This window comes from Artibeus jamaicensis, unplaced genomic scaffold, assembly GCF_021234435.1.
Source record: "Artibeus jamaicensis isolate MK-2021 breed Jamaican fruit bat unplaced genomic scaffold, CSHL_Jam_final contig_1998, whole genome shotgun sequence".
NCBI classification, from domain to species: domain Eukaryota; kingdom Metazoa; phylum Chordata; class Mammalia; order Chiroptera; family Phyllostomidae; genus Artibeus; species Artibeus jamaicensis.
In genome coordinates this window covers 3042052-3063290 of record NW_026521407.1, presented here as the reverse complement: position 1 = coordinate 3063290, position 21239 = coordinate 3042052, and the positions used below count along the sequence as shown (strand labels likewise).

The 21239-nt window shown below is 57.8% G+C and overlaps 1 protein-coding gene across 1 annotated transcript; it reads right to left on the bottom strand.

Moving 5' to 3' along the window:
* Window positions 1–1250: 1250 nt before the first annotated feature.
* NGFR (nerve growth factor receptor) lies at window positions 1251–20512 on the bottom strand. The gene is made up of 6 exons (XM_037149992.2): window positions 20345–20512; window positions 13457–13598; window positions 9555–9914; window positions 5540–5792; window positions 4127–4287; window positions 1251–3486 (listed from the first exon to the last, which is right to left on the bottom strand). The coding sequence occupies exons 1-6, from the start codon at window positions 20411–20413 to the stop codon at window positions 3185–3187; spliced, it is 1287 nt and encodes a 428-aa protein (XP_037005887.2). The 5' UTR covers window positions 20414–20512; the 3' UTR covers window positions 1251–3184.
* Between the last annotated feature and the right edge of the window lie 727 nt (window positions 20513–21239).

Sequence of the window (21239 nt, the reverse complement as noted above, 5' to 3'; positions counted from 1 at the left end):
GCCTCCCTCTCACCCCTAGCGCGGCGCTGCACACCACCACCCAAGGCCCTTCTGCTACCTCCCCCCCTCCCCCCACCCCCGAGAACTGAAGATCGATGAAGGCAGGGATTTGCGTCTCCCTCGTTCACACAGGCAGCAACTGGCTCTCTCACCTCGTTGGAGGTGTTTCCCCATCGAAATGCGTGCCCTTAGGACAGGAACGGTGCCTCCCCCGTCAGATCGGAAGTATCCATAGATCTGGGACTGTGCCTCCCCATCAAATGGGAGGTTCCCTCAAGGCAGAGACTGTCTCCCCCGCACACTGCGTACTGGTTGTTACCCACTACCAGGCTCACTTCTCCTACCCACCCGCGCCCCCCACATGCACCTTCCTCACCACCCTCATGGCCTGGGGGTGGAAGATGAAGGTCAGCTGCCCCTCCAACTCATGCCTCACTCTTGGCAGGGGCTCGGCTGGCCCTCCCAGGATTTGGGGATCGGGAAGGTTTGTTTGCTTTTCTTTCTGAGAGCAAACCTCCCATGCTTTTCCCAACAACCACAAGCCAGCCCCATCAGGAGACCTGGCCAAGAGATCAGCAGGGGCCAAGAGGCTCTGATCAGCTGCCGGGCCAGCCTCAAACAGGGGAACAGGCCTGGGGCCCGGAACCCTGCAGCCCAGGGAGCTCCCAGGCCTGGGCCAGGCAGGGCTCAGAGCCAGGCTGGTAGGAGCCAGGTCTGGGACCTGCCTGGTAGAGCCGCAAGGGAGGGGCCTGCCCAACTCCAGGTCAGGCCAGCCGGGCTTCCTCCAGGCCATCTGGAGCCAGGCCCTGTGCTCGTGCATGTGTTGGGGCTTGGGGGGGGCGGGGTTTAGTGGTGGCGGATTGTCTTCCAGACCATGTGGGTGGCTGGGAGCTGCAGGGTTGTGACCTGGCCCTTTTAGCAGGCCTCTGGCTCCCTTGTGGTCACTTTCACTTTTGACATCTGGTCAAATTCACAGCTGGCCTGCTTCCTGCATGGCCATTTTCACTTTCCCTCTCCGAGATCCGGGGGCAAGGGGCCCCCACTCCTTTCTTATCCCACATAAATTAACGCCATGGCTAGTACACGTGAATTTGCTGGATTTCTGTTCACACTCCCCCATTTGGGGTGTGTGTATGTGCGGGGAGAAACAGGACAGGGACTGAGTTGGAAATTACACTTGGGTCCCTGTGACATGCACAAACCTCTGCCAACTCCAAGCACGTGCATTTGCAGAAAACCACTGCATGAACTTTCTTTCTTTGCTATTTAATGTTCACCATTTATGTTTTATGTGTAAGTTTCAGGAGGGCCCAAGAAATGATTACACAGGATGCAAGGGAAAGGTGTCAGGGAGTCCGGAGCTCGCAGCCCCCCACTGGGAGGACAGAAGTGGGGCAGGAGGGGCCCCAGAACCAAACACATGCTAAAACATACTTGCCACCCCCAACCCCCTCCCCAACTGCTGGGGAGGGAAATAAATACACTCAGACTCTGTCCCACTCCCAGCTGCACAGGTGAGGGGCCAGCAGGTGAGTTTCCTCCTCCCGTTGCAGATTGAGGTCAAAGAAACATCATCTATATACAGCGCTCCCAGTCCCTTACGGGGGTGGGAGAACCCTGGGAGGGGGAGGGGGTGGCTGTCAGTGCACATCCTGATCTGGGCTCGTTCATGCTAAATAGACAGGGGAGCCACTCATTCCAACATCAAGCAAAACTGAACAGGCTGGGAGGGGACCTTGAGGCCCCTTCCTGGCACCAAGCTAGGGAGAAACTGTCCTTTGTAGGGTCCTCTAAAGTTGGGACAAACCGTCTAAGGGCTGGCTACAGTTCGACTCCATTCCTTCTCGCTGCATTCCCACACTGGTCCACTTTTCTTCATCACAACCTTCGGGGCCCGGCCAAACCCAAGGCTTCGGGGAAGGGGAGGATGTGGGAGCATTCCTCCACGTGCAGGCCCTTGGAAGACAGGCGCCAGCTCAAGCCTCAGCCGTCCTTGGCCCGCCAAACCCGGGGGCGAGGGAAGCCAGCGAGCAGAGTTCAGTCCCCTGTGATACTTGTCTGGCAGCTGCCCCGGGCAGGATCCGGTCCCAGTCTAAGAGAAGGAACTTGTGGAGAAAAGATTTCTCATCCTGTGTGTATCTGTGTTGTGGGTGGGTGGCAGGCTGCGCGGGGGTTGGGGGGGGTGGTCCTCAGCCCAAGCCCCAGTACTACTTGTGTCAGCTCTGGGTCTGGGCCAACACAGGGCAGGGATGGGGGGGGGGGGCGCCTGCAGACTGGGCCACTTCACAGATGCCACGTGGACACTCCTGAGGGTGGACAGGGAGAGGGAAGCAGCACCCCTTCCTACAACCTCCAAACCTGACTTGGGTTGTGATGGATCGATGGACCAGGCTTTGGGTAAAGTATCCCGTCTCCATGGGAGTCGAACAGGCCTGGAGATGGTGGAGGGTGGACCAGATTCGGCTGCAAGACCTTTCCCAGAGGGTCGCCTGGCTCCCCTCTCCCAGCTCTTAAGAAAACCTGAAGCCTGCACCCCTCACTCAGAGAGGAGGCCAGGCCACATCTGGCCACCCTGTTGGTGAGTGGCTCCGGGCCAGTCACTGCCCCTCTCTGGGCCTCGCTGTCCTGTATGTAAAACAAGGAGGGTGGACTGGATCTCAACCCCGCTTCCGGCTCTGACAAGCTTCCGATCCTCTCCACCTTAGGCCAGACAGGAGACGCGGTGGGGCTTTAGGCCACGTCTAAGGCGGAAGGGTTTAGGCCATGACGATGCTCCCTTGTTCCCCAAGTTCACAGTGTAGAGTCCATGGCTCTGGTTCCTCAGTCTCTCTCTCTGAGTCTCTGGGGCCTTATCCTCACCCCACCACCATCCCTGGGGTCAGCCCTCCAGGTAGGACACCTGCTCCGGTGGGAGGGGCTGGCCCACCTGGAAGTCTGGGGAGAAGGCAGAGATGGTGAGGGGGCAGGGGCGGGGAGGGAGAGGCAGCAGGGGCACTTCTGGTGCTGGAGAGGGAGCGTGATCAGAAGCGATGGGACCACAAGGGGCAACGACAGGGCTGCGATTTAGGGGCTCCGGGGGCCCCCCCGGCCCTGCCCAGAGGAGCTCAGCCCTGACACTGGCCCATGGGGGTCGGCCAGAGCTTCAGTCACCGGAGTGGGGGCAGGGCAGGGGCCCCAGGTTGGCTCAGACAGGGGACGTGGCAGTGGACTCGCTGCAAAGGCTCTCAACAATGTCGGCTCGCTGGATGCGGCGCAGGGCGGCCAGGAGGGCGTCGAGCGTGGCGCTGTCCTGGGCAGCCCAGCTGGTGAGCAGGGCCCGGACCGGGCAGGCCTCGTGGGTGAAGGAGTCTATGTGCTCGGGCTGGTAGCCCAGCTCATCTGCCAGGTGCCTCCAGGTGTCCCCCGCAGAGCCATTGAGCAGCTTCTCCACCTCCTCCCGCTTGGCCGGTGGCAGGCTGCTGTAGAGGCCTCCATCCCCCTTGAGGGCTGCCAAGAACCCAGGGGAAGTCAGACACTACCCGCCAGGCTCCCCTCCCCCCCTCGCAGTGAGCCTGGGCGCCTGGACAGACTGGAGAAAGGCCGAGGCATTTCTCCTCCCAATCTGGGGTGGCCTTCAGGGCCGATGGCCACTGAAGTATGGCCAAGATGAGGTCGGGGCCAGGAGGGGATGCTGACTCATGTGCCTTCCCCACCCATAGCTCCACACTCTCCCCACAACCTAACCCCTGTGTCCCTGCCCCCTGCAATTAATCAAAGCAGAGGAGGAGACAGGACTTTTAAGTCCCAGACTCAACTGTAGCAAGTATCCTGGAGCTGGACTATGGACCACTAAAATTATGGGACATAATTAACTACTTGTTCCTTTAAAGTCCAGGGCAGGAGGCTAATTGCAGCCACTTGGGGCAGTAATTAGCCCTAGGGGGCACAATTAGCATGATGAGCCTGGATGCTCCAATTTGTCAAATGGTCCATTTCCCAAGTCACTCCACAGGAAAGGACCTCCCCCACCTCTTCCCTCACCCCATCTTCTGTCCCTCTACCCAGAGGCACGGATCACCAGCCTCTCTGGCAGTCCTTCCTACAGTCTAACCTTAATCATTCCTGCCTGCCCTGCCTCACTGCTCACCCTGGCCCGCAGCTGTCTGTGTGTGGGGTTGCTGGTCGTGCAGGCTCTGGCTGTCCACAGAGATGCCGCTGTCGCTGTGCAGCTTTTCTCCCTCAGGTGGGGGGGTCTGGTTCACCGTCCGGCTGTTGGCTCCTTGCTTGTTCTGCTTGCAGCTGTTCCACCTGGAGGCGGAGGACAGGCCCAGCCTCAGCCGGGAAGGGCCACCCCAGCCACGTGGCCCAGGCATGTGCTCTGACGTGTGGGGGCCCGGGGCATGGTAGGGACCCAACTACCACACCGACCACAGCACCTGAGGTCCTTCTTCCCCTACATAGCAGCCCCTGGCCTGCACTGAAAGCATCGTGAGGGCAGAGGGGCACTCAGGGCTCAGTGCACACCGCGTGTGTTCAGTCACTGTTCAGGGAATGAATGACGTGCACATAAACGGCTTTCCAGAATTCCACGTTTCCCAATCTACCCTAACAAAACATCCGCACGTGTGTGCAGGACACAGACACATGTGTGCAGGACACATACAGTGCAAGGACTTCCTCTGCTGGGATGAGCACTAAGAAAACCTGAAAACAGACCACATCCATCTGCAGGAAGCTGGTTAGATAAATTCTGGTCCACCCCTGTTGCTGAACGAGCGGTTACTGGGGCTCAGGTAATCTGTGTGTCCCAAAGGAGGTTCTCCTGGGGGGGTCAGAGAAGAAGTTGTAGGTTGTGCACAGTGTGATCCCATCAATGCTAAAATGTACATGTACCTGTGTGTTTACGTATAACTAAAAAGTCTTACATACATGTGTTTATAAATGCGCAGAACATGCTTGCAAAGGACCCAAACAGATTCCGATGATAAAAGGGGGAGTGTTTGGGGAGGTGAAAGGGGGCTTTTGTTTTTTGCTTTACGAGACATTACTCTTGTTTGCATTCTCCCAAACAAGTGTATATATTATTCTGATGTTTGTTTGTTTGTTTGTTAAGAATGAAAAATGCACTTAAACATTTAAAATGTTTTCTGGGAGTTCTTGCACGTGCTGGCTTTCTGATGCGGATGCCGCAGCTTCTTCGGGATGTGACACGGGAGGGACGAGACACGTGCATGTAGGTAACTGTGTGTTAACAGGCTTCAGGGAATGAGGACGGAGGCAGGGGGCAAAGCAAGTTTTCTGTGAACAGTTGGGGGCTGGGAAGCCGGAGAGGGAAGCAGCCTGGGAGCAGGGTGGTGCTGACCAGGCCAGGCCAGAAACAGTCACCCTCCCTCCCGCCTGCTGGCCTACCATGCCCTGGAGTCTGTGGGCAGCTGGTGAGTAAGGAGGAGCATGTTTTGGGGTTGAGTTAAAAGACAGTGTGCACTTCCAGGTCAAGGTCGCAGTAAAGCCCAGCTTGAGAGCAAAGGTCCCTTTCTCTCTCCCCTGTCCCTTCTCTCACCTCTTGAAGGCAATGTAGGCCACGAGGCCCACGACCACCGCGGCCAGGATGGAGCAGTAGACGGGGATGAGGTTGTCAGTGGAGCCTCGGGTCACCATGGGCTGGGAGCTGCCCATCACTGTAGTTGCCACATCTGCTGCTGTGCTGGCCACGAGGTCTTGCTCTGGAGGCGCTTCAGGCTCCTGGGTGCTGGGGGCCGCGCTGTCCGAGCTCTCGGGGGGCGTGGATCGTGTAATCCAGCGGCCAGGGATCTCTGGCAGGAAGGGTGACAGGACTGAGTGCCCACCCCGCTCAGCCCCTCCCTTTATGATCTGACCCACCCAGCACTTCTTCCTGAGTCCCCAGCCCACTCCACGGGCTCGAGTGCTCAAGACGGTGCCCGTGTGGGTGAGGACTGGAATTCGTGTGTGATGTTATGATGATGGAGAAGAGCAAGAGCCTGGGAATTGGGAGACCTAAACCCCCTTTGGCTGTGTCACCGACTTGCTGCATGACTCTGGATCAGTCCCTTTGACTCTCAGGACCTCCATTTCCCTGCCCATAGAATGGGGATTTAAGAGAGATGATCTCGCGCTGGCTGGTGCGGCTCAGTGAATTCAGTGCCGGCCTGCAAACCAAAGGGCCACTGGTTTGATTTGCAGTCAGGGCACAGGCCTGGGTTGCGGGCCAGGTCCCTGGTAGGAGACACGCAAGAGGCGACCACACATTGATGTTTCTCTCCCTCTCTCCCCTCTGTCTAAAAATAAATAAAACCTTTAAAAAGAGAGAGAGAGAGGGTCTCTATAAGCTCCCTTCCATCCTGGCGGTGGTCATGGTCCTGGAAATCTATTCCGCCTCCCCTGGGGACCCAGAACCTGGCCCGAAGGTGCACACACAAAGAGGAGAGTAAGGCCCGGGAAGCCTCTAGCTGGCATCACCCTGGGAAATGCTGTAACCTCTCTGACCCTGGGTTGCCCCAATGGCCCTGGTTACCCTTGTCCTAAGGAGGGATGAGGGCACTCAGGTGCCCTCCCCGACCGCCCCCCCCAGAGCTGGCACTCAACCTCCTCTCCAGTCTCTGCTGTCCTGGCTGTAGGCTTAGGCAGGGTGGGGATGCCAGGCTGGCCGGCTCCCTGCATGGCCCTCATTCCATCTAGTCTTGCCATCCAGAGAACGGTGTCGAGTAGCTGGAACCCTCCTTGGGCAGGAAGCAGGCTGGTGGTGGAGAGGCCTCCCTCGCAGGTACTGCCCAGGACACTGTGCCTTGCCACCCTCCTAGGCCTTCTCATGCCGGCTGGGTCCTGCCAGCCTCAATGGCTATGTCCTGACCCCAGTGGGTGGGATTTTCCATTCTGTCACCCAGCTGGGGGGGCAGGTCCTGGGGTTACGGGCTCTGGACCGCCGGAGGGTACCTGTCTGGGCAAAGCTGCCTGCCCTATCTGTCCTCACTTCCCACACCTCGGGCTGGGAGGGGAAGCAGACGGGACATACCAATGGGGTGATGGGGAAGGCATTTTGCTCCTTCGCTCAGCCCCACCCGGCTCCCAGTTTGCCCACCCAAGCTGGAGTCAAGGGTGCCCACTGGTCTCTGGGCCTCCTTGGCTCAAGGCTAAGAAGCTTCAAAGGGCCCTGTTTTCAGCACCTCTGAGAGGCGAGGCCCCCAGATGTGAATCTGGAATACATCTGGTTGGCACTGGGGAGGGGGCTGCGTCTGCTACCCCATCCCACCCCTCCACCACCTCAGTCCTGGGAGGGGTTGAGGTGGGAAGTGGAGGGACATGGCCTTGCCTTTGGCAGCCCCACATGTGGCGTTAGACTGGGAAGGGTCTGTACTTGTCCTGCTAGGAAACCGGGCCAGCTGGAGGGGCAGCCCGAGCCCCAAGGCTGACCCGACCCATGGGCTGAGGGCACTGCAGTGAATCAGGACATTACAGGGACTCTAGAGCGATGGGGAAGGGACAGGCCAGGCTGAAGACAGAGCTGTCCAGGGCACTTTCCCCACATTTCTCCGATACCCTCCGACGGGGGGCTGGGGGATGAGATCCAGATGTGGCCGTGTCCACCAGCATTCCAACCCGCTAAGCCCTTGGCAGGTCCTGACAGCCATTTCCGGCATGGGAGCTGTCAGACTGGGGGTGGAAAGAGAGGCCAGGTTATCCCTCCTAAATCCAAACTTCACTAGGGCAAATGGGGGGGGGGGTTCTGCCCCAAGGGTGGGTGAGTCACCATGTTGACACCTGAAATGTATATGCAAGAAAACACAATGCGCTGGAGGGGAAGGGGGCAACCAAACCATGAATCAAATTCCCTTTCCTGAAATGTTCCCTCTGCTCCAGAGCTGACATTTAACCCTCCAGAGGCTGGAGTAAAGCGGGGCAGAGGGACGAGGATAAACAGAGCCCTCAGAGAGACCCCCCTCCTTCAGGGTGGCTGGGAAAGTGGTTTCTCTCTGGGAGAAATCTGTGAACACCCCACAACAGCAGGGCCCACCCCTCCCCCAGCAGCCACCACCTTTCTTTGCTTTAACCGCGCCCCTGACTAAGGGCCCCCACCAGCTGGTCTGGACTTGCCCAGGGAACTGCACCACGTGCCTGCCTGTTGCCAGCTGCTGAAACTCCCTCTGCTCTCCTTGCGCCTGGCGCCACTTGCCTGTCTCCTAGCCCATGGCTGTCGCCACCAGAACCACCATGTTCGGTACCTCAGCCCCCAACCCCAAAACAGGAAGCTTCACTCACACCCCTGGCCACAGCCCGACTTAACAACCCGCTGCACCCTGAGCTTCCTGAGCCAGAGGCCATGGGAGGTGTGGAAGGAAGGCACGGTTGTGTGGGGGCCTGCTGGGGGCTCCCCACAAAGGAGACCTACCTCCCCGTCTGACTGGGGACTGACTGAAGGCAGAGGCTGGGCCGCCTCCACCAGGAATGAGTAATTTCCTGCAACCTGAGTGCTGGGACCTTCTCTCTTATCAGACTGAGGCAAAAGGCTGTCCATCAAACCTGGGGTCCCCTAAAGGAGATCTATGTTGCCTGTTCAAAGTTAGGGTATCCCGAGGGCTAGGGAAACAGCTAACTGGGCATCCAGCCACAGGGCGACAGAGAGAAAGTGAAGGCACCATCGACCTCTCCCTGCAGTGGAAAAGCCCACCCATCTTCCGGAGGCAGATGTCACCAACCGGAGACCAAACGGTCTCTCTCTGACTGCCATGGGGCTTCCTTTGCCCTCGCAGGAGGGCTGCCTCCTTCGAGCCTGTGCCTGGCTGAGGTGGGCACAGCCACCCCCATACACCCCCTCCCCCCAGCCCACCTGTGCACCCTGCCTGTCACCCCTGGGCTGCCACTCCCCTTCCTCCTCCACCCCCACCGCCCCTCCCCCATGACCTCCCTGCAGATCCCTGCCCAAACTTCACCCTCCACTAAACTGTAAAGTGACTGCTGACCCCGCCCCCAGGTACCATGAGTTGAAGTGGTTCTCTAACCCACACCACCGCTAGTAACCATAGGACCAGTGGAGACATTGAGGTCCAAGACAAGGGTCACCTCCTTACCTAACATCGCTCAGCCAGTAACAGGGTGGATCCCATCTTAGGTCCCAAAGCCATAAACCACCATAGACCTAGACCAGACCTCAGAGCGAAAGGGTCCCAACCCCTGAGGGTCCTCCCGCTGCTTCTCCAGTTCAGGAAGTCTGCTTCAAGGATCAGATACGTTTGCTCTGTACTCTGCTTACAGTGGCCACTTTCCAGCTTCTTACCTGCCACCTGTCCAATCCCTAGCTGGCAGCCACAGATTAATAAAGCCCTGGAAAATGAGTTGGAATGTGGTAGCTGCGCCTGGGAGGGGGAGGAGGAGGAGGATGGCTTTCCAAACACTTAGCCCAAATGACGAAAGAGTGAAAGGGAACCTCTGGTAAGAAGAACAGAAACCACTTCCTGCGGCAGGTTTCAGGGAGGGTGGCTGCTGGCTCCAGGCCAGGCCTGTCCCTTCCCGACCCCCAGGGGACGCCCTTCCCCAGCCTGCAGCAGCCGTGGCGCGCTCACCCTGGCACTCGGCGTCGGCCCAGCGCGTGCACTCGCGCACCTGGCGCTCGGTGTCCTCGCACACGGTGCACGGCAGACACGGGTCCACGTGGTTGGCCTCGTCAGAGTACGTGCCAGCAGGACACTCCTCGCACACAGTGTTCTGCTTGTCCTGGCATGAGAACACGAGGCCTGAGCCCGCCTCGCAGACGCGGCACGCCTCGCAGTGACCCGTAGTCTCATCCTGGTAGTAGCCGTAGGCGCAGCGGCACACGGCGTCATCCGCCTCCACGCAGGGCGCTGACATGCTCTGCAGGCCCACGCACTCGGTGCACGGCTTACACGGCTCAGTGGCGCTCACCACATCAGAGAACGTCACACCTGTTGGCAAATAGATGGGCGGGGAGTGCTGGGCCCTGACTTTAGCTGCTTGCTTTTGGGCACTTGGGTCGCAGGGGTTGCAGGTCTCCTTCGGTCTACCACCCCCTCCCCTGCCCGGGCGCTGACTCCCTCTTTAAGCCTCTACCCTCCCGTCCCTGATCCCAGGTCTGTGAAAGCTTGTGGCGGCACGCTAGGAAGGAGGAAATGGGTCAGAGGCCCCAAGCTCCAGGCCGTGGACTTGATGGCCGCGAGGTTTCCGGGTAACCCAGCTGGTGCAGGTGAATTTCTTGGCAGATTCTCTTAGAGAGCTCTGAGGCCTGTGCCTGTGTTCCCAGCAAGATTAAGGCACAATCTGAGCGTGGTTCCCACCCAGCCCTCCCCACAGGCCAGAGCTGGGTCCTGAAGCCAGCCCAGGGGATCAGGTGTGGCCTGAATGGGAGTAACTGGGTTAGGCTCGTAATTTCCCACCCATGGCGCTCCCCCACACTGTTGAAAGGCCAGGCTCTTGAGGGTGGGGATGGGAATCCCGGCAAGCTAGTTCAGGTACAGCAGGAGGGATTGAAGCTAGAAAGCAAGAAGGACTTGCATACATCGTCCTCTGCCCTTTCAAATGGCATAAAGGGGAGATTTCCAAGCTCCACTCAACTCATGCTCTCTTAATTAATGGGTGTGAGCTCCGGAATAAGGGCAGGGACGCCAGGGTCCTCGCCTCCTTGTGCAGAGAAGAGGAGGCTCAGAGCAAACCTTCAGCCTGCCCAGCCCAGGGTGGAGAACTCAAGCCGATCTCAATCCTAGAGGATGCATCCTTGCTCCAGGGGGAGGAAGAGCAGGGACTTAGCAACCTGAGAGCCACGGAAGCTCTGCTCAGAATGTGGAAGCACAAGTAGAGAGAGTAGCTTCTCACGGAAGGGAAATCAAGGCCTGTCATAGGGTCTCATCTCAAACTTTTCTAAAGGCACCGAGAAACAACAGGGAGCACTGGGTCATTATCTCGAGGGAAGTGGTTGGAAAAGCAAAGGAAAAAAAACAGGCGTGGCTGGTGTGGCTCAGTAGACTGAGCGCCGACCTGTGAATCAAAGGGTCTCCAGTTCAGTTCCCGGTCAGGGCACAGGCCTGGGTTGTGGGCCAGGTCCCCACTTGGCAAGAGGCAACCAGTCAATGTATCTCTGGCACACCGATGTTTCTCTCCTTTTCTATCTCCCTCCCTTCCTCTCTCTCTATAAGTAAGTAAGTAAGGAAATAAATAAATAAGTAAATAAAACAAGTGAAAAGGAAAGAAATCTGGGAAGAAGAGAAGACGGTCAGTTCTGGCAGAGGGACTGCTGTATTTCCCTTCCTAGGAATCGGGCAGATCTGGACTCAAACTGGATTCCATCCCTTACTGGCTGTCTGACTTTTGATGTTTTACTGGACTTCTCTGAGTTTTTTTCTTTTTCTGTAAAATAGGAAATGATATCTCCACTCGCAGGGTTGCAGTGAGGAGTAAGTGAAGTTCACCGTGAAGCCCTTGACACACAGCAGGGACCCTATAAAGGCTGGGCCCGTGGGGTGGGCAGTGATAATTGTGGTGAAGTTCAGTAGCAGAGATGGTTAGACAGCAGAAAGGCAGGATTTCCTGTCTGAACAAACAAGAGGCTCCTATCTGGTTGGCATGTGGCAGGCGGCTGGGTATAGTCACCTGGGAGGGGAAGGGAGGGCCCTGCTCATGGGAACATACAGAAAATCAGCAGAAAATTCCTGGGAGAGGGTTTTAGAGGGTGGGGAAAATGTGGTCTCTTTTGGCAGAGAATGAAGGCAGGAGCTTAATGGGTTTCCTCGTGGAAACGTTTTGAGGATAGAGGGAAGGTCCGCTGGGGTCTCCATTCCATAAAGTGGGCTTGTAAAGGCAGCCTGTTAATGCGGCTGGTGGGGAGTGAGGGGCGGAGGGAAAGGAGGGAGACAGATGGAGGAAATGGGAGGGAGGATTCCTGCCACCGCCCCAGAGCTGGGCTCTCCTCCCCTCCCCAGAGATGCTAGAACCTTCCTCTCCCAGGCTCTTCTACCCCACCCCTGCTTTGACAGAAGGTGAGTGGGGTCCCATGCTGGCAGACTTGGGGTCCAGGAAGGAGAGGCCCTGGGCTGGCGTCTAGGAAATGAGGGAGACAATCCTGGGCGGGGGGGGGGGGCTCCAGGCAGCAGTTGGCCAACCCTTCCCTGGGATGGAAACCCTGTTAGGCCAGGGCAGGTGGCCAGATGGCAAGGCCTTACAGGATGTCCAGTCTCCCCACGCAGTCCTAGGCATCTGCTGGGGGATGGAGTCACAGGGCTCACAAACACAGAGACAGGAAAACAGTATTGGAGCCCTGGCTGGTGTGGCTCAGTGGATTGAGTGCTGGCCTGCGAACCAAAGGATCACAGGTTCGATTCCCAGTCAGGGCATAGGCCTAGGTTGTGGGCCAGGTCCCCAGTTGGGGGGCACACAAGAGGCAACCACACATTAATATTTGAAAAACTATTAAAAAAAAGAAAACTGTTTTGGGAAGACCGAGGAGCTGCGGTTGCCTGAAGGATGGAGAGGTGCACAGGTGTTGTTGGTGGGGAGGTGTCCACAGTAACATTAGGCTGGCAGGTGTGTTCAGGGTTCCCCGTTCCTGTATCCTCGTTCCCAGGGAGATTAGGGTGGAGTATGGTTGCCACAGCCCCTCAGGATGGGCTTGGAGTGCCAGGTAGAAGGTGGGATCTGACTGTTGGCAGTGAGGAAAGGTTTCCGGGCAGGGTCAGGAACGGAGTACTGAGCCCATAGCCTGAAGGCAGCAACTGAGGCTGGGAGCACCCCAAGAGCTGGGCTCCTGACTCAGAAGCGCACAGAATTCAGACCTCAGCCCCAGCAACCCTCCTCCGGCCTCCTCCAGCAGCCCTGGAAGACAGGATTCTCTCCCCTTCCCAAGGAAATCTCAGGTAGCAATGGGTGCAGTGCCCCATCCCCTCCCCGATCTGACAGCACACCACGAGGACTTCCTTACACACTCCAACCCCCAGCCCTGCCACCTGGGGAAAGCTCTGCTTCCTTAGTCAGAGCTGGAGAACAGTTGGCCTGGGGGGAGGGGTCCCCACACCCTCCCAGGATCCCCCAAGGTCAGTCTACCGGCAGCCAGGATTTGATCCTCCTCCCCTCCCCCCTCCCAAACTCCGAGGGCAAGTGGCAGCCATTGATTTTGCAGCGCAGATGATATTTTTAGCTTGTCTTAGTATCAGCTACTCTTCCCACCAGGCCACACTCTGCTACCAGGCTTCTCTGCTTGGGGGTTGGGAAGGGGCTGCCTTTGGGATCCCCCATCAGGTTCCCCTCCTTCCTCTGCATACCTCTCTCATCCATCCTCAGCTGCCCCCCTCTGCCTCCTGCCCTGCCTCTGACCCACTTCTGGTGCCCATACTGTGGTGGGCAGGAGACCCTGCCCGGAGGCAGAGCACTTGTGAGGCCTCTACTGAACATGCCCCTCCCCAGCCCCTGGCTCCTCCCTTCCATTCCTCTCCCCTCTCCCCACCTGCCACCCTTTACTCACTGTCCAGGCAGGGCTCGCACACGGTCTGGTTGACTCCGCAAGGCTGGGCCACGCCCTCGCCCAAGTTGCAGGCTTTGCAGCACTCCCCGCTGTGGGTGTACAGGCCTGTGAGGCAGGCCTCCTTGGCACCTCCGAAGGACACCTGGGAGGGGGGAGATCAGAAGGTCAGACTGGTAAGAGAAAGGAGAGGGAGGAGTATCTTCTGAGGGATCAAACACCCCCTCCTAAAGCCTTCTATTGGAACCACCTGGGCCCCGGATGAGCTCACCATGGAGGTATTAGGCACATCAAAGCTGGCAGGAAGAAAGGCAGTGGGGGTCAGCAACCCTTGCAGGCTGCTGGGGATGTGAGGTCAGAGCCCCCCCATGCTGACCCTCTGCAAAGTTCACCTTGGGGTTACAGCTACTCTTAGAATCTCCAGGATGCACTGCGTGGGCACAGCGGCTTGAAGCCCCGCAGGGGGTCTTCAGCTGGAGACCTCATGAATGGCTGGATAGGCTGCAGCTCGCACAGGGCTTCCAGCCAAAGGGGCAACTGCAAGCCGAAATTTAGTCAAAATGCCACTTGCTAAGCCGCACACAGGCAGGGCTGCACCTATGCGGAGGGGAGCCTTTTTCTAATGATGGCTAGCAGGGTCCTCTCTATTCCAGATCCTTAATTCTACCATTCCGCATATTACACATCCAACGGCAGATATCTGGACCCAAAACAGAAGACAGAAGGGCAGGGGGGTCTTGGGTTCAAGTCCTGACAGCACTGGAAGCTCTGAGCTTCCATGCTGCCCCTCTCCAAGTCTCCAGCTCTCCACAGCGGTAGAGCAGCTACAGCTCACGGCCAGGGCCAAGACCAGCCAGTGGGCAAGAGTGTGGCTCCAAGACGTGAGAAGGGGTTGCCTGTTAGCAGTGATGAGAAAGTGGTGGCCCTCACCACCCAGCAGCCCTGCTCCACCAGGGTTTCACTTCCAGTCACCAGCCCTCCCCCCTCCCTGCCCCCCACGCAGCCAGTGGGAACAGTTCTGGAACCAGCCGAAAGGGGAGTCGGATCCCTGCCGCCGAGGCATCTCTGCTTGTGGATGGAACTATTTAGCACCAGATTCCCTAGAGGGAGGGGCTGCTGGCAGCTTGCTTTATATTTCTGTTCCTTAAAAAAAAAAAAAGGCTCCGTCTAATAAAACTCCCAAGCCTGTTTCCCTGGCCCCAGACCATGCAGCTCCCATCTGATCCTAGGAGGAAGTACGGGCTCTCAGGTTGGTTGTGGGAGCAGAGGGGAGCAGTCAAGGTCATTTTTACCAGATCATGACCAAGAACATTCCCTTCCCTCCAGTCCTTTAAGATATCCTGAGATCTCACCAGGGTTAGGGGGAGGCAGGGGGATGGACAGATTGGATCAGTCTAGGAGGCAGTCTGTGGTCCTCCAGAGCCCAGCAGGGAGGGCGCAGGCAGCCTAGGAGGGGGACCTCCGGTGTTGCAACCATCTCCTTCCAGGTGGCAAGAACACAGTGCGGAGCATGTGTGGACCACAAGTCCTGGGAGGAGTCCCATATACAGGCTCTCCTCTAGATGAGGGAGATTCCAGAAGGGTCTGTTTGGATTTATTTTCATCCTTTTAGGGCTCTACTTAAATCTCACTTCCTTGAGGACACAGAGCTGTGCCCCCCACCCCTCGCAGACCAGTGCAGCTGCCCTGAGAGACTCGGTCTCCCAGCTGACTATTCCTGTCTGCTCCGACACTGTACAGGATCCCCCGGGACTCCCCGAGGGCCCATCTGTGGTTGACCCAGGGCCCAACATGGTCCCTGGCACAAAATAGGGACCTCACAGAACTCCAGGGGACTGGTTTCTGGATAGCTGAGTTTCCCACAAGCCAGGGAGTTGCTTCCCTAGTCACCCTCTGTTTTCTGTTTTACCCATGGCGGCTGCACCATTCTCCAACCCTGGAACCATGTCTTCATGGTTCCCCCATGACCGAGGGACCCCCTATTTATGCCAGTGATTATTCTGGGCTGCTATGCAGTGAGGCCCTCACGTTCTTTATCCCAAATCACCACACTTTCATCTCTTTGAATTCTCCTGTCAGCTTTTTTTAAAATACTTTTTTCTGTCTCCTCCCTTCCCATCCAGGTATCAGTTGTCAATTCTTGCTGCTACCAGCGTGTGACCTGAATGGCCCCTCCCCCACCATTCTAATCTATTAGGTCCAACTGAATTTTTAGAAACTATGTAACCAGCCTCAGCAGGAAAGTGTGTAAAATGAGTGTAGGTAGATTTGAAGGAGGGGGGAGTCAATCCTTTGAATAAAAAGTGAGAGCTGTCCTACTGCCTTTGTCCTCGGCGGCCTCGATGGCTCTGAATCCTGGCTCATCAGTCAGAGCTGGGTGGTCTGGAACCAGCTTTGACTTTCTCTGGGCCTCTGTCTTCCTCATTGGGTCATGGCAGTACCGAGAGGGTTGCTGTAAGCAGTAAATGAGTGAGAGAGATGTTTATACACGTTGGGAGCCCTCTTCTCTCTTCCCCAAGGTCTTTCTTGCTTCCTTTGCGGCTGTTGGCCGTGGTCCAGTTAGTTAGGGTCAGTGAAGCCCCAGCCCTGGTGAGCCAAGGGGCTCTGTCTGAGTAGTTGTGGGTGGAGGGGCAGCCTGGTGCAAGTCCCTCTTCTTCTCCCTGCTGCAGCCCACCCTCCTCTCTCTTCTCCCCAGTCTTGCATCAGTGACCATGTGTTTCCTGCAATTGATTTGTTTCCTCTTTCAAAACACTGCAGTCCTCCCTGGGTAGTTCAGTTGATTAGACTGTGGTCCCCGATATGCCAGGGTTGTGGGTTCGATCCCCAGTCAGGGTACATAGGAGAATCAACCAATGAATGCATAAATAAGTGGAACAGCACATTGATTTTTTTCTCTCTCTCTCTTCCTTCCTCTCTCTCTCTAAAATCAATAAATAATCATTTTAAAAGACATCGCAGATCTGCTACTTAATAGTATGCTACTTTGGGTAAATTCACAATCTCTCTGAGCCTCCGTTTTTGCCTTTATAAAACACTGGGTGTTAGTATCTACTGCTCAGGGTTGCTGTGGAAAATTAAATGAAATAATTTATGCAAACCTGTCTGGTGTATACTAGAATAAATGTTAGGTATCAAAGAAGCATCTTCTCTTAGGGAAAGTGAACTGCCAACCCTAAGTGGGAGGTAGTGGGAGGGGAGGGCTTCGCCATCCCCCGAAAGAGGAAACCATCTAAGAGTGGGGGGGCAGAATAGATGCAATGAAAGGCTTAGCCACCAAGGAGCCTGAGAAAGTCGTGGAGACCAAAGGAGAATGGGTAATTTCTCTCCCTATAGTTAAGTAACTCAACAACTATTTGCCGAGCACTATACGAAATAGGAGTTTCCAATGGGACATGGTCCCTGATTTCTGTGGGAAACCACAGTCCTGTGAGAGAGAGGAAATGTCCCCCCAAACAGCTAGTCCAGAGGACAAGATGCTGAGGGGGGGAAGGCTTGAGGGAATGCCTTTATCCCTTGGACAGATGGGGAAACTGAGGCCCACTGGATCACGCTGCTGAGTGGCTGGATGCTCGGCCCCTGCCACACCCTGTCTTGGTCCAAGCCAGGGCAACCTTAGGAAGCCAGGAGGGATGACTGGGATTCAGGCTAATTGCTCCGAAATGGCCCATTTACCAAAATGACAGAAGCACTTGCCTGAAATTTACACTTATGAGACTTACTCATTTCCAGTTTGATGGAACGACTGAATCCCATTTTTGACAATGTTTGCAATCATTTTATTTGTGCCATTTCGAAGCTTTCAAGAAACTAAGTACCCTCGGATAAATTGACTTAAGAATCTGAAAAAAAAATTTCCATCTGACAAAATAGAAAACACACCAGAATAGTTGAAAGAATTTGAATATGAATGCTTCAGTGTGATGACTCCTAAGGATTCACTTCACAACAGCATCGAAAAAGGGTTTCTTAGGTGAATGGAGCCATTAGCGACCGCCAGGGCGTTGAAGATTTTTCAAATATGTGGAGGGTCTTTTGAGGTCGCTGCCAGCCCAGGGGAGGCACTGGCACATGCCCACGCCCCACCCCTTTAGACAGGCGCTGAATGTGGGTTAGGAGACCAGAGCAAATTGCTGAGGACGGTGCTGCATGAAGACTTCCAAGGGGGCGGGGACTCTGTGTGGGGCCAAGAGTCAGTTCCAAACTTTGGTACCAAGGGCATAGGGCAGGGAGGTAATCTCCAGGGCTAGTAGTGATTCAGGGCCTCTCCTCCGTCCGTGCTCGGGAAGGGAGAGGGGGCTGGCGTGCACAGGAAGGAGGAAGCTCCAAGCCAAGCATCCCGGGTTCCCAGGGCTCCGCCACTCATTGACTGGGAGAGCCTGGTTTTGTGCCTGAAGTTGAGGAGGTTCAGCTCCCTCACTGGTAAAATGAGAATAACTAAATTTATTCTGCTGGGACTTTAGAAGGATTTTAATACAGCAAGAGAAATTTACGCCCAGGGTTGTGCGTGTCTCATAGTAGGCACTCTACCAGTTTTATTATTCCCGCTTCCCCACACCTCGCCCCCAGGGAAGAATCTCCGTGCGCGAGCGGACCCGGTAGGTAGAGCCGGGTGGGGACACTCTCCTTCCCGGAGCCACCTTCCCCACCCGGCTGCCTGCGCTCTCCCATTTGCTGCCCTCACTGCATCCCTATTAGGCGCATTAGCCAGCCTGGAGGCTCCGGTTACAGACGTCTGAATGACAAAGTGCCTCCATTACCGGCGCGGCCCGCCAGCGGACCCGCCGGGACGCGCGCTCTGGTTTCAGCACTCGCGCCGCGGCCCAGGAAGCACTCGGAACACCGCGCAACCGGCAGAGTCTGCGCGGAGCCCACCTTCCCCAGCCCCCAGCGCCCTCCGCGCTGGCTCTGCTCCTCCCTCGCCTCTTCTCGGCTCGGGGGACACTCCCTCCAGCCCGGGGCCGAAGCCCACCCGCTCGCCCCTCCGGGTTCTACACCACTGTCCGCTCCAGTCCCACCTCCCCGCTCCTTTTCCCGGCGGAGAAGCATCTCTAACCCGCGCGGTGAGCAGACGGGCGAACAGTCACCCCCAAATCCCCGGAGGAAGCCATCGGTATGAACAGACCCAGGGAACCTGGGCTGAGCTTCAGAAAGGGGGCCGGCGCCTGGGGAGGCCTCTGCTCACCCGCGCTCCCTACAGCACCACTGGGGTCAAAGCCGCGCCGCCGAGAGACGCAGCTCCGACTTGGAGCTGGGACGCTGGGCTGTCCCCTTAGAAAGTGCGGGCAGTACCGAGCTGGGAATCAGGTGAGGACAGTCAAGCCAGGACTCTAGAGGGCTCGACTTGCGCATGGGATCTTAGCCAAATTGTTTAAACTCGGAGCCTCAGTCTCCACATCTGCAAAGCGGGGATCTGGGAGCGCGCTGCTCACCTGAAAGGTGAAGATGGCAGGTGGAGCGCGGATACCTCCTTCATTACCAAACCTTCCAAGGGCCCTCTGTTCATGGCCACACACCAGATCACAATTCCTGATTGTCCTGTCAGAACTTCCTGGCGGACTTGGGTCCTTAAGATGACCCGCAGTCCTTTGCCCAGACAGAGTCCGAGGCTTCCGCGCGCCTCGGTCTCGGTGCTCAGCGGCCTCATCTGAAAGCTGGGCGGGGCGCGGGCGGAATCCAGGCGCTGGAGCGGAGAGAACCGCGGGCGCCGCGGTGCTCAGGTCACTTCACTTAATCGAGGGCGGGCGCGCAGCCCCAGTGACACCCGCAGCCGCGGAGGGCACTGCCCTCGCGCCGCAGCGCCCCCTCTGGGCCGCCTTCGCCGGCGCGACCCTGCGCCGCGCGCCTGCCCGGACATTCCCAGCCTGGCGCGTCCCCGCGGTCTGCACCCCGGACTTGGCGGCGGCCAGATCCGGTCAGACAACGCCCACTCCATCCTGGCTTGTCCGCTGCGGGGCTTCAAGCTGCGAGAATGGGGGCTTCGGAGCAGCCCGTGAGTTGTGAGTCGTAGGGGAATCAGGGGAACGGGTTCACCCGGCAACGTGGGCGCTCTCTTCCCAGCTTCGGATCCCCAGCGCAATTTCCCAACTGGGCGAGGCCGCGAGAAGGAGCGTGAGACAGGAGCGGGAAACGTCCGTCCCTCTGCTCCCTCTTCTCGACCTGCTGCCCCTCGGTGGACCCGCGGGGCCCCGACCGCCTTGAGGTGGTCCGCGCTTCCTTCTCGGTCCTCTTTCACTTTGCTTCCTACCTCTCTCGCCGCCGTCCCTGTTCAGCCCTCCCCAATCCACTCTATGTCTCTTCAACCGACGACTCCCACTCCCCGAAGCTCTCCCTCCCACGCCCCTCCCCCTCATTGTCTGGCCAGTCCTCATTGTCCGATGCCCGGTCCCCTCCTGTCGCTTCAGCCTCCTCCCCCATTGTTCCATCCCCTGGTCTCCAGACCCGCTCGCCCCTCACATCTCCAGTCCCCGTCCCATTCATCCTTCTCTAGTCTGGGGTCCCATCCCACATGACCCTCCAGAAAACAAGAAGCTCAGGGAAAAAGTCGCCGGCAATAAAGCGTCCTCTTCCAAAGAACCCAGGCACATCCGAGAGTCCCAGGACCTCCTCCTCCGAGACCCTTACCAGCTCCTCCACACACACAACCCGTGTACCTGAGCACCCGCCTCCGTGCGCACCTCTGGCCCGCATCTCTACCCTGGATCTCAGGGGCTCCTCTGCACCCTGAGAAGCCCAGACACTCCTCTGTGGGTCCTAGCTTCCGAGCCCCTCTCCCGCTATCCATCCCCAGCATCTGGGACCCCAACGCTCTGTACTGTTTCCCTCGGGGAAACCTGAACCAACGAGATTCCGGTCCTGGGAAAGGGAGTGGGCTCCCCTCAAGCCAGCACTCACCCCCAGGAGCAGCAGCAGCAGCAGCAGGCGCGGCCGGTCCATGGCGCAGCCTGCAGCACCTGCCCGCATCCTCCACCTCCCGAGGCAGCGCCCGGCTTCCAGTTAGTCGGCTCCGCAGACGGATAGGGCTGCGCTGCGCTCCGGCACCCGCCCCCCGGAGCTGGCCGAGGCTCCACTCCCTCTGGCTGCTGGCGGGAGGGGCTGGGAGAAGCCAGTGCGGCGGCCCCGCCTCCTCTCCGCCCAGCCCGCCCACCCCCGGAACCGCGCCCGCCCTCCCCGCTGCCTCCGGGAGGGGAGAGGCGGGGAAGGGAGAGTGATCGGTGGGACGCGTTCCGCGCCCGCTGCTGTTTCTCCGCGACCTGGCACTCAGAGCCTCTCCCCCACCTCGCCCCGGTACCCAGAGTGCCTGGCCTGCACTAGGGCGCATCTGTCCCGGATGCTGTGGGCTCCGGACCAGGGCGGCTCCCGTTCCCCTCAGGCTGCGCCTAGCCGCAGGATTCACTCGTACCCATCCTCCTCTGCCATCCATCCCCAGCATCTGGCTTCAGCTTCTGTGCTCGGCTTCCTCCCAGCCCTTATCAGCAAGATGCCCACTGCCCGCCCTGCTCTTCATCTTCCGGTCCATCTCCTACCCCTACCTCTGCCCTTTCCCAGTGCCTAGGCCTGGGGAGAGGGCATGGGAGGAGTAGCAGGTGGCCTGACCAAGGGAATGTAAGGTGGAGTCCATTCCAACATCATCTGAATTCTCAAAAGACAGGTTTGAAGGGGTCGCAAGTGCACAGGCAAAACACAGGAAGACACACTCTCAAGCTCACATACATGTACTTACGTACTATATGTGCCCACACCATCCTCATGCATTCATGTAGACCTGCACGTTCTATGCATGCCTGTA

Bases quoted from the DNA above. Each gene is read 5' to 3' on its own strand.
- NGFR (XM_037149992.2), bottom strand. From the start codon at position 20,413: ATGCGGGCAGGTGCTGCAGGCTGCGCCATGGACCGGCCGCGCCTGCTG. The intron at 4,288-5,539 runs GTGAGAGAAGGG...CTCCGCCTCCAG, and splicing joins GCCTACATTGCCTTCAAGAG to GTGGAACAGCTGCAAGCAGA. The intron at 3,487-4,126 runs GTGAGCAGTGAG...GGTTCTTGGCAG, and splicing joins ACAGACAGCTGCGGGCCAGG to CCCTCAAGGGGGATGGAGGC.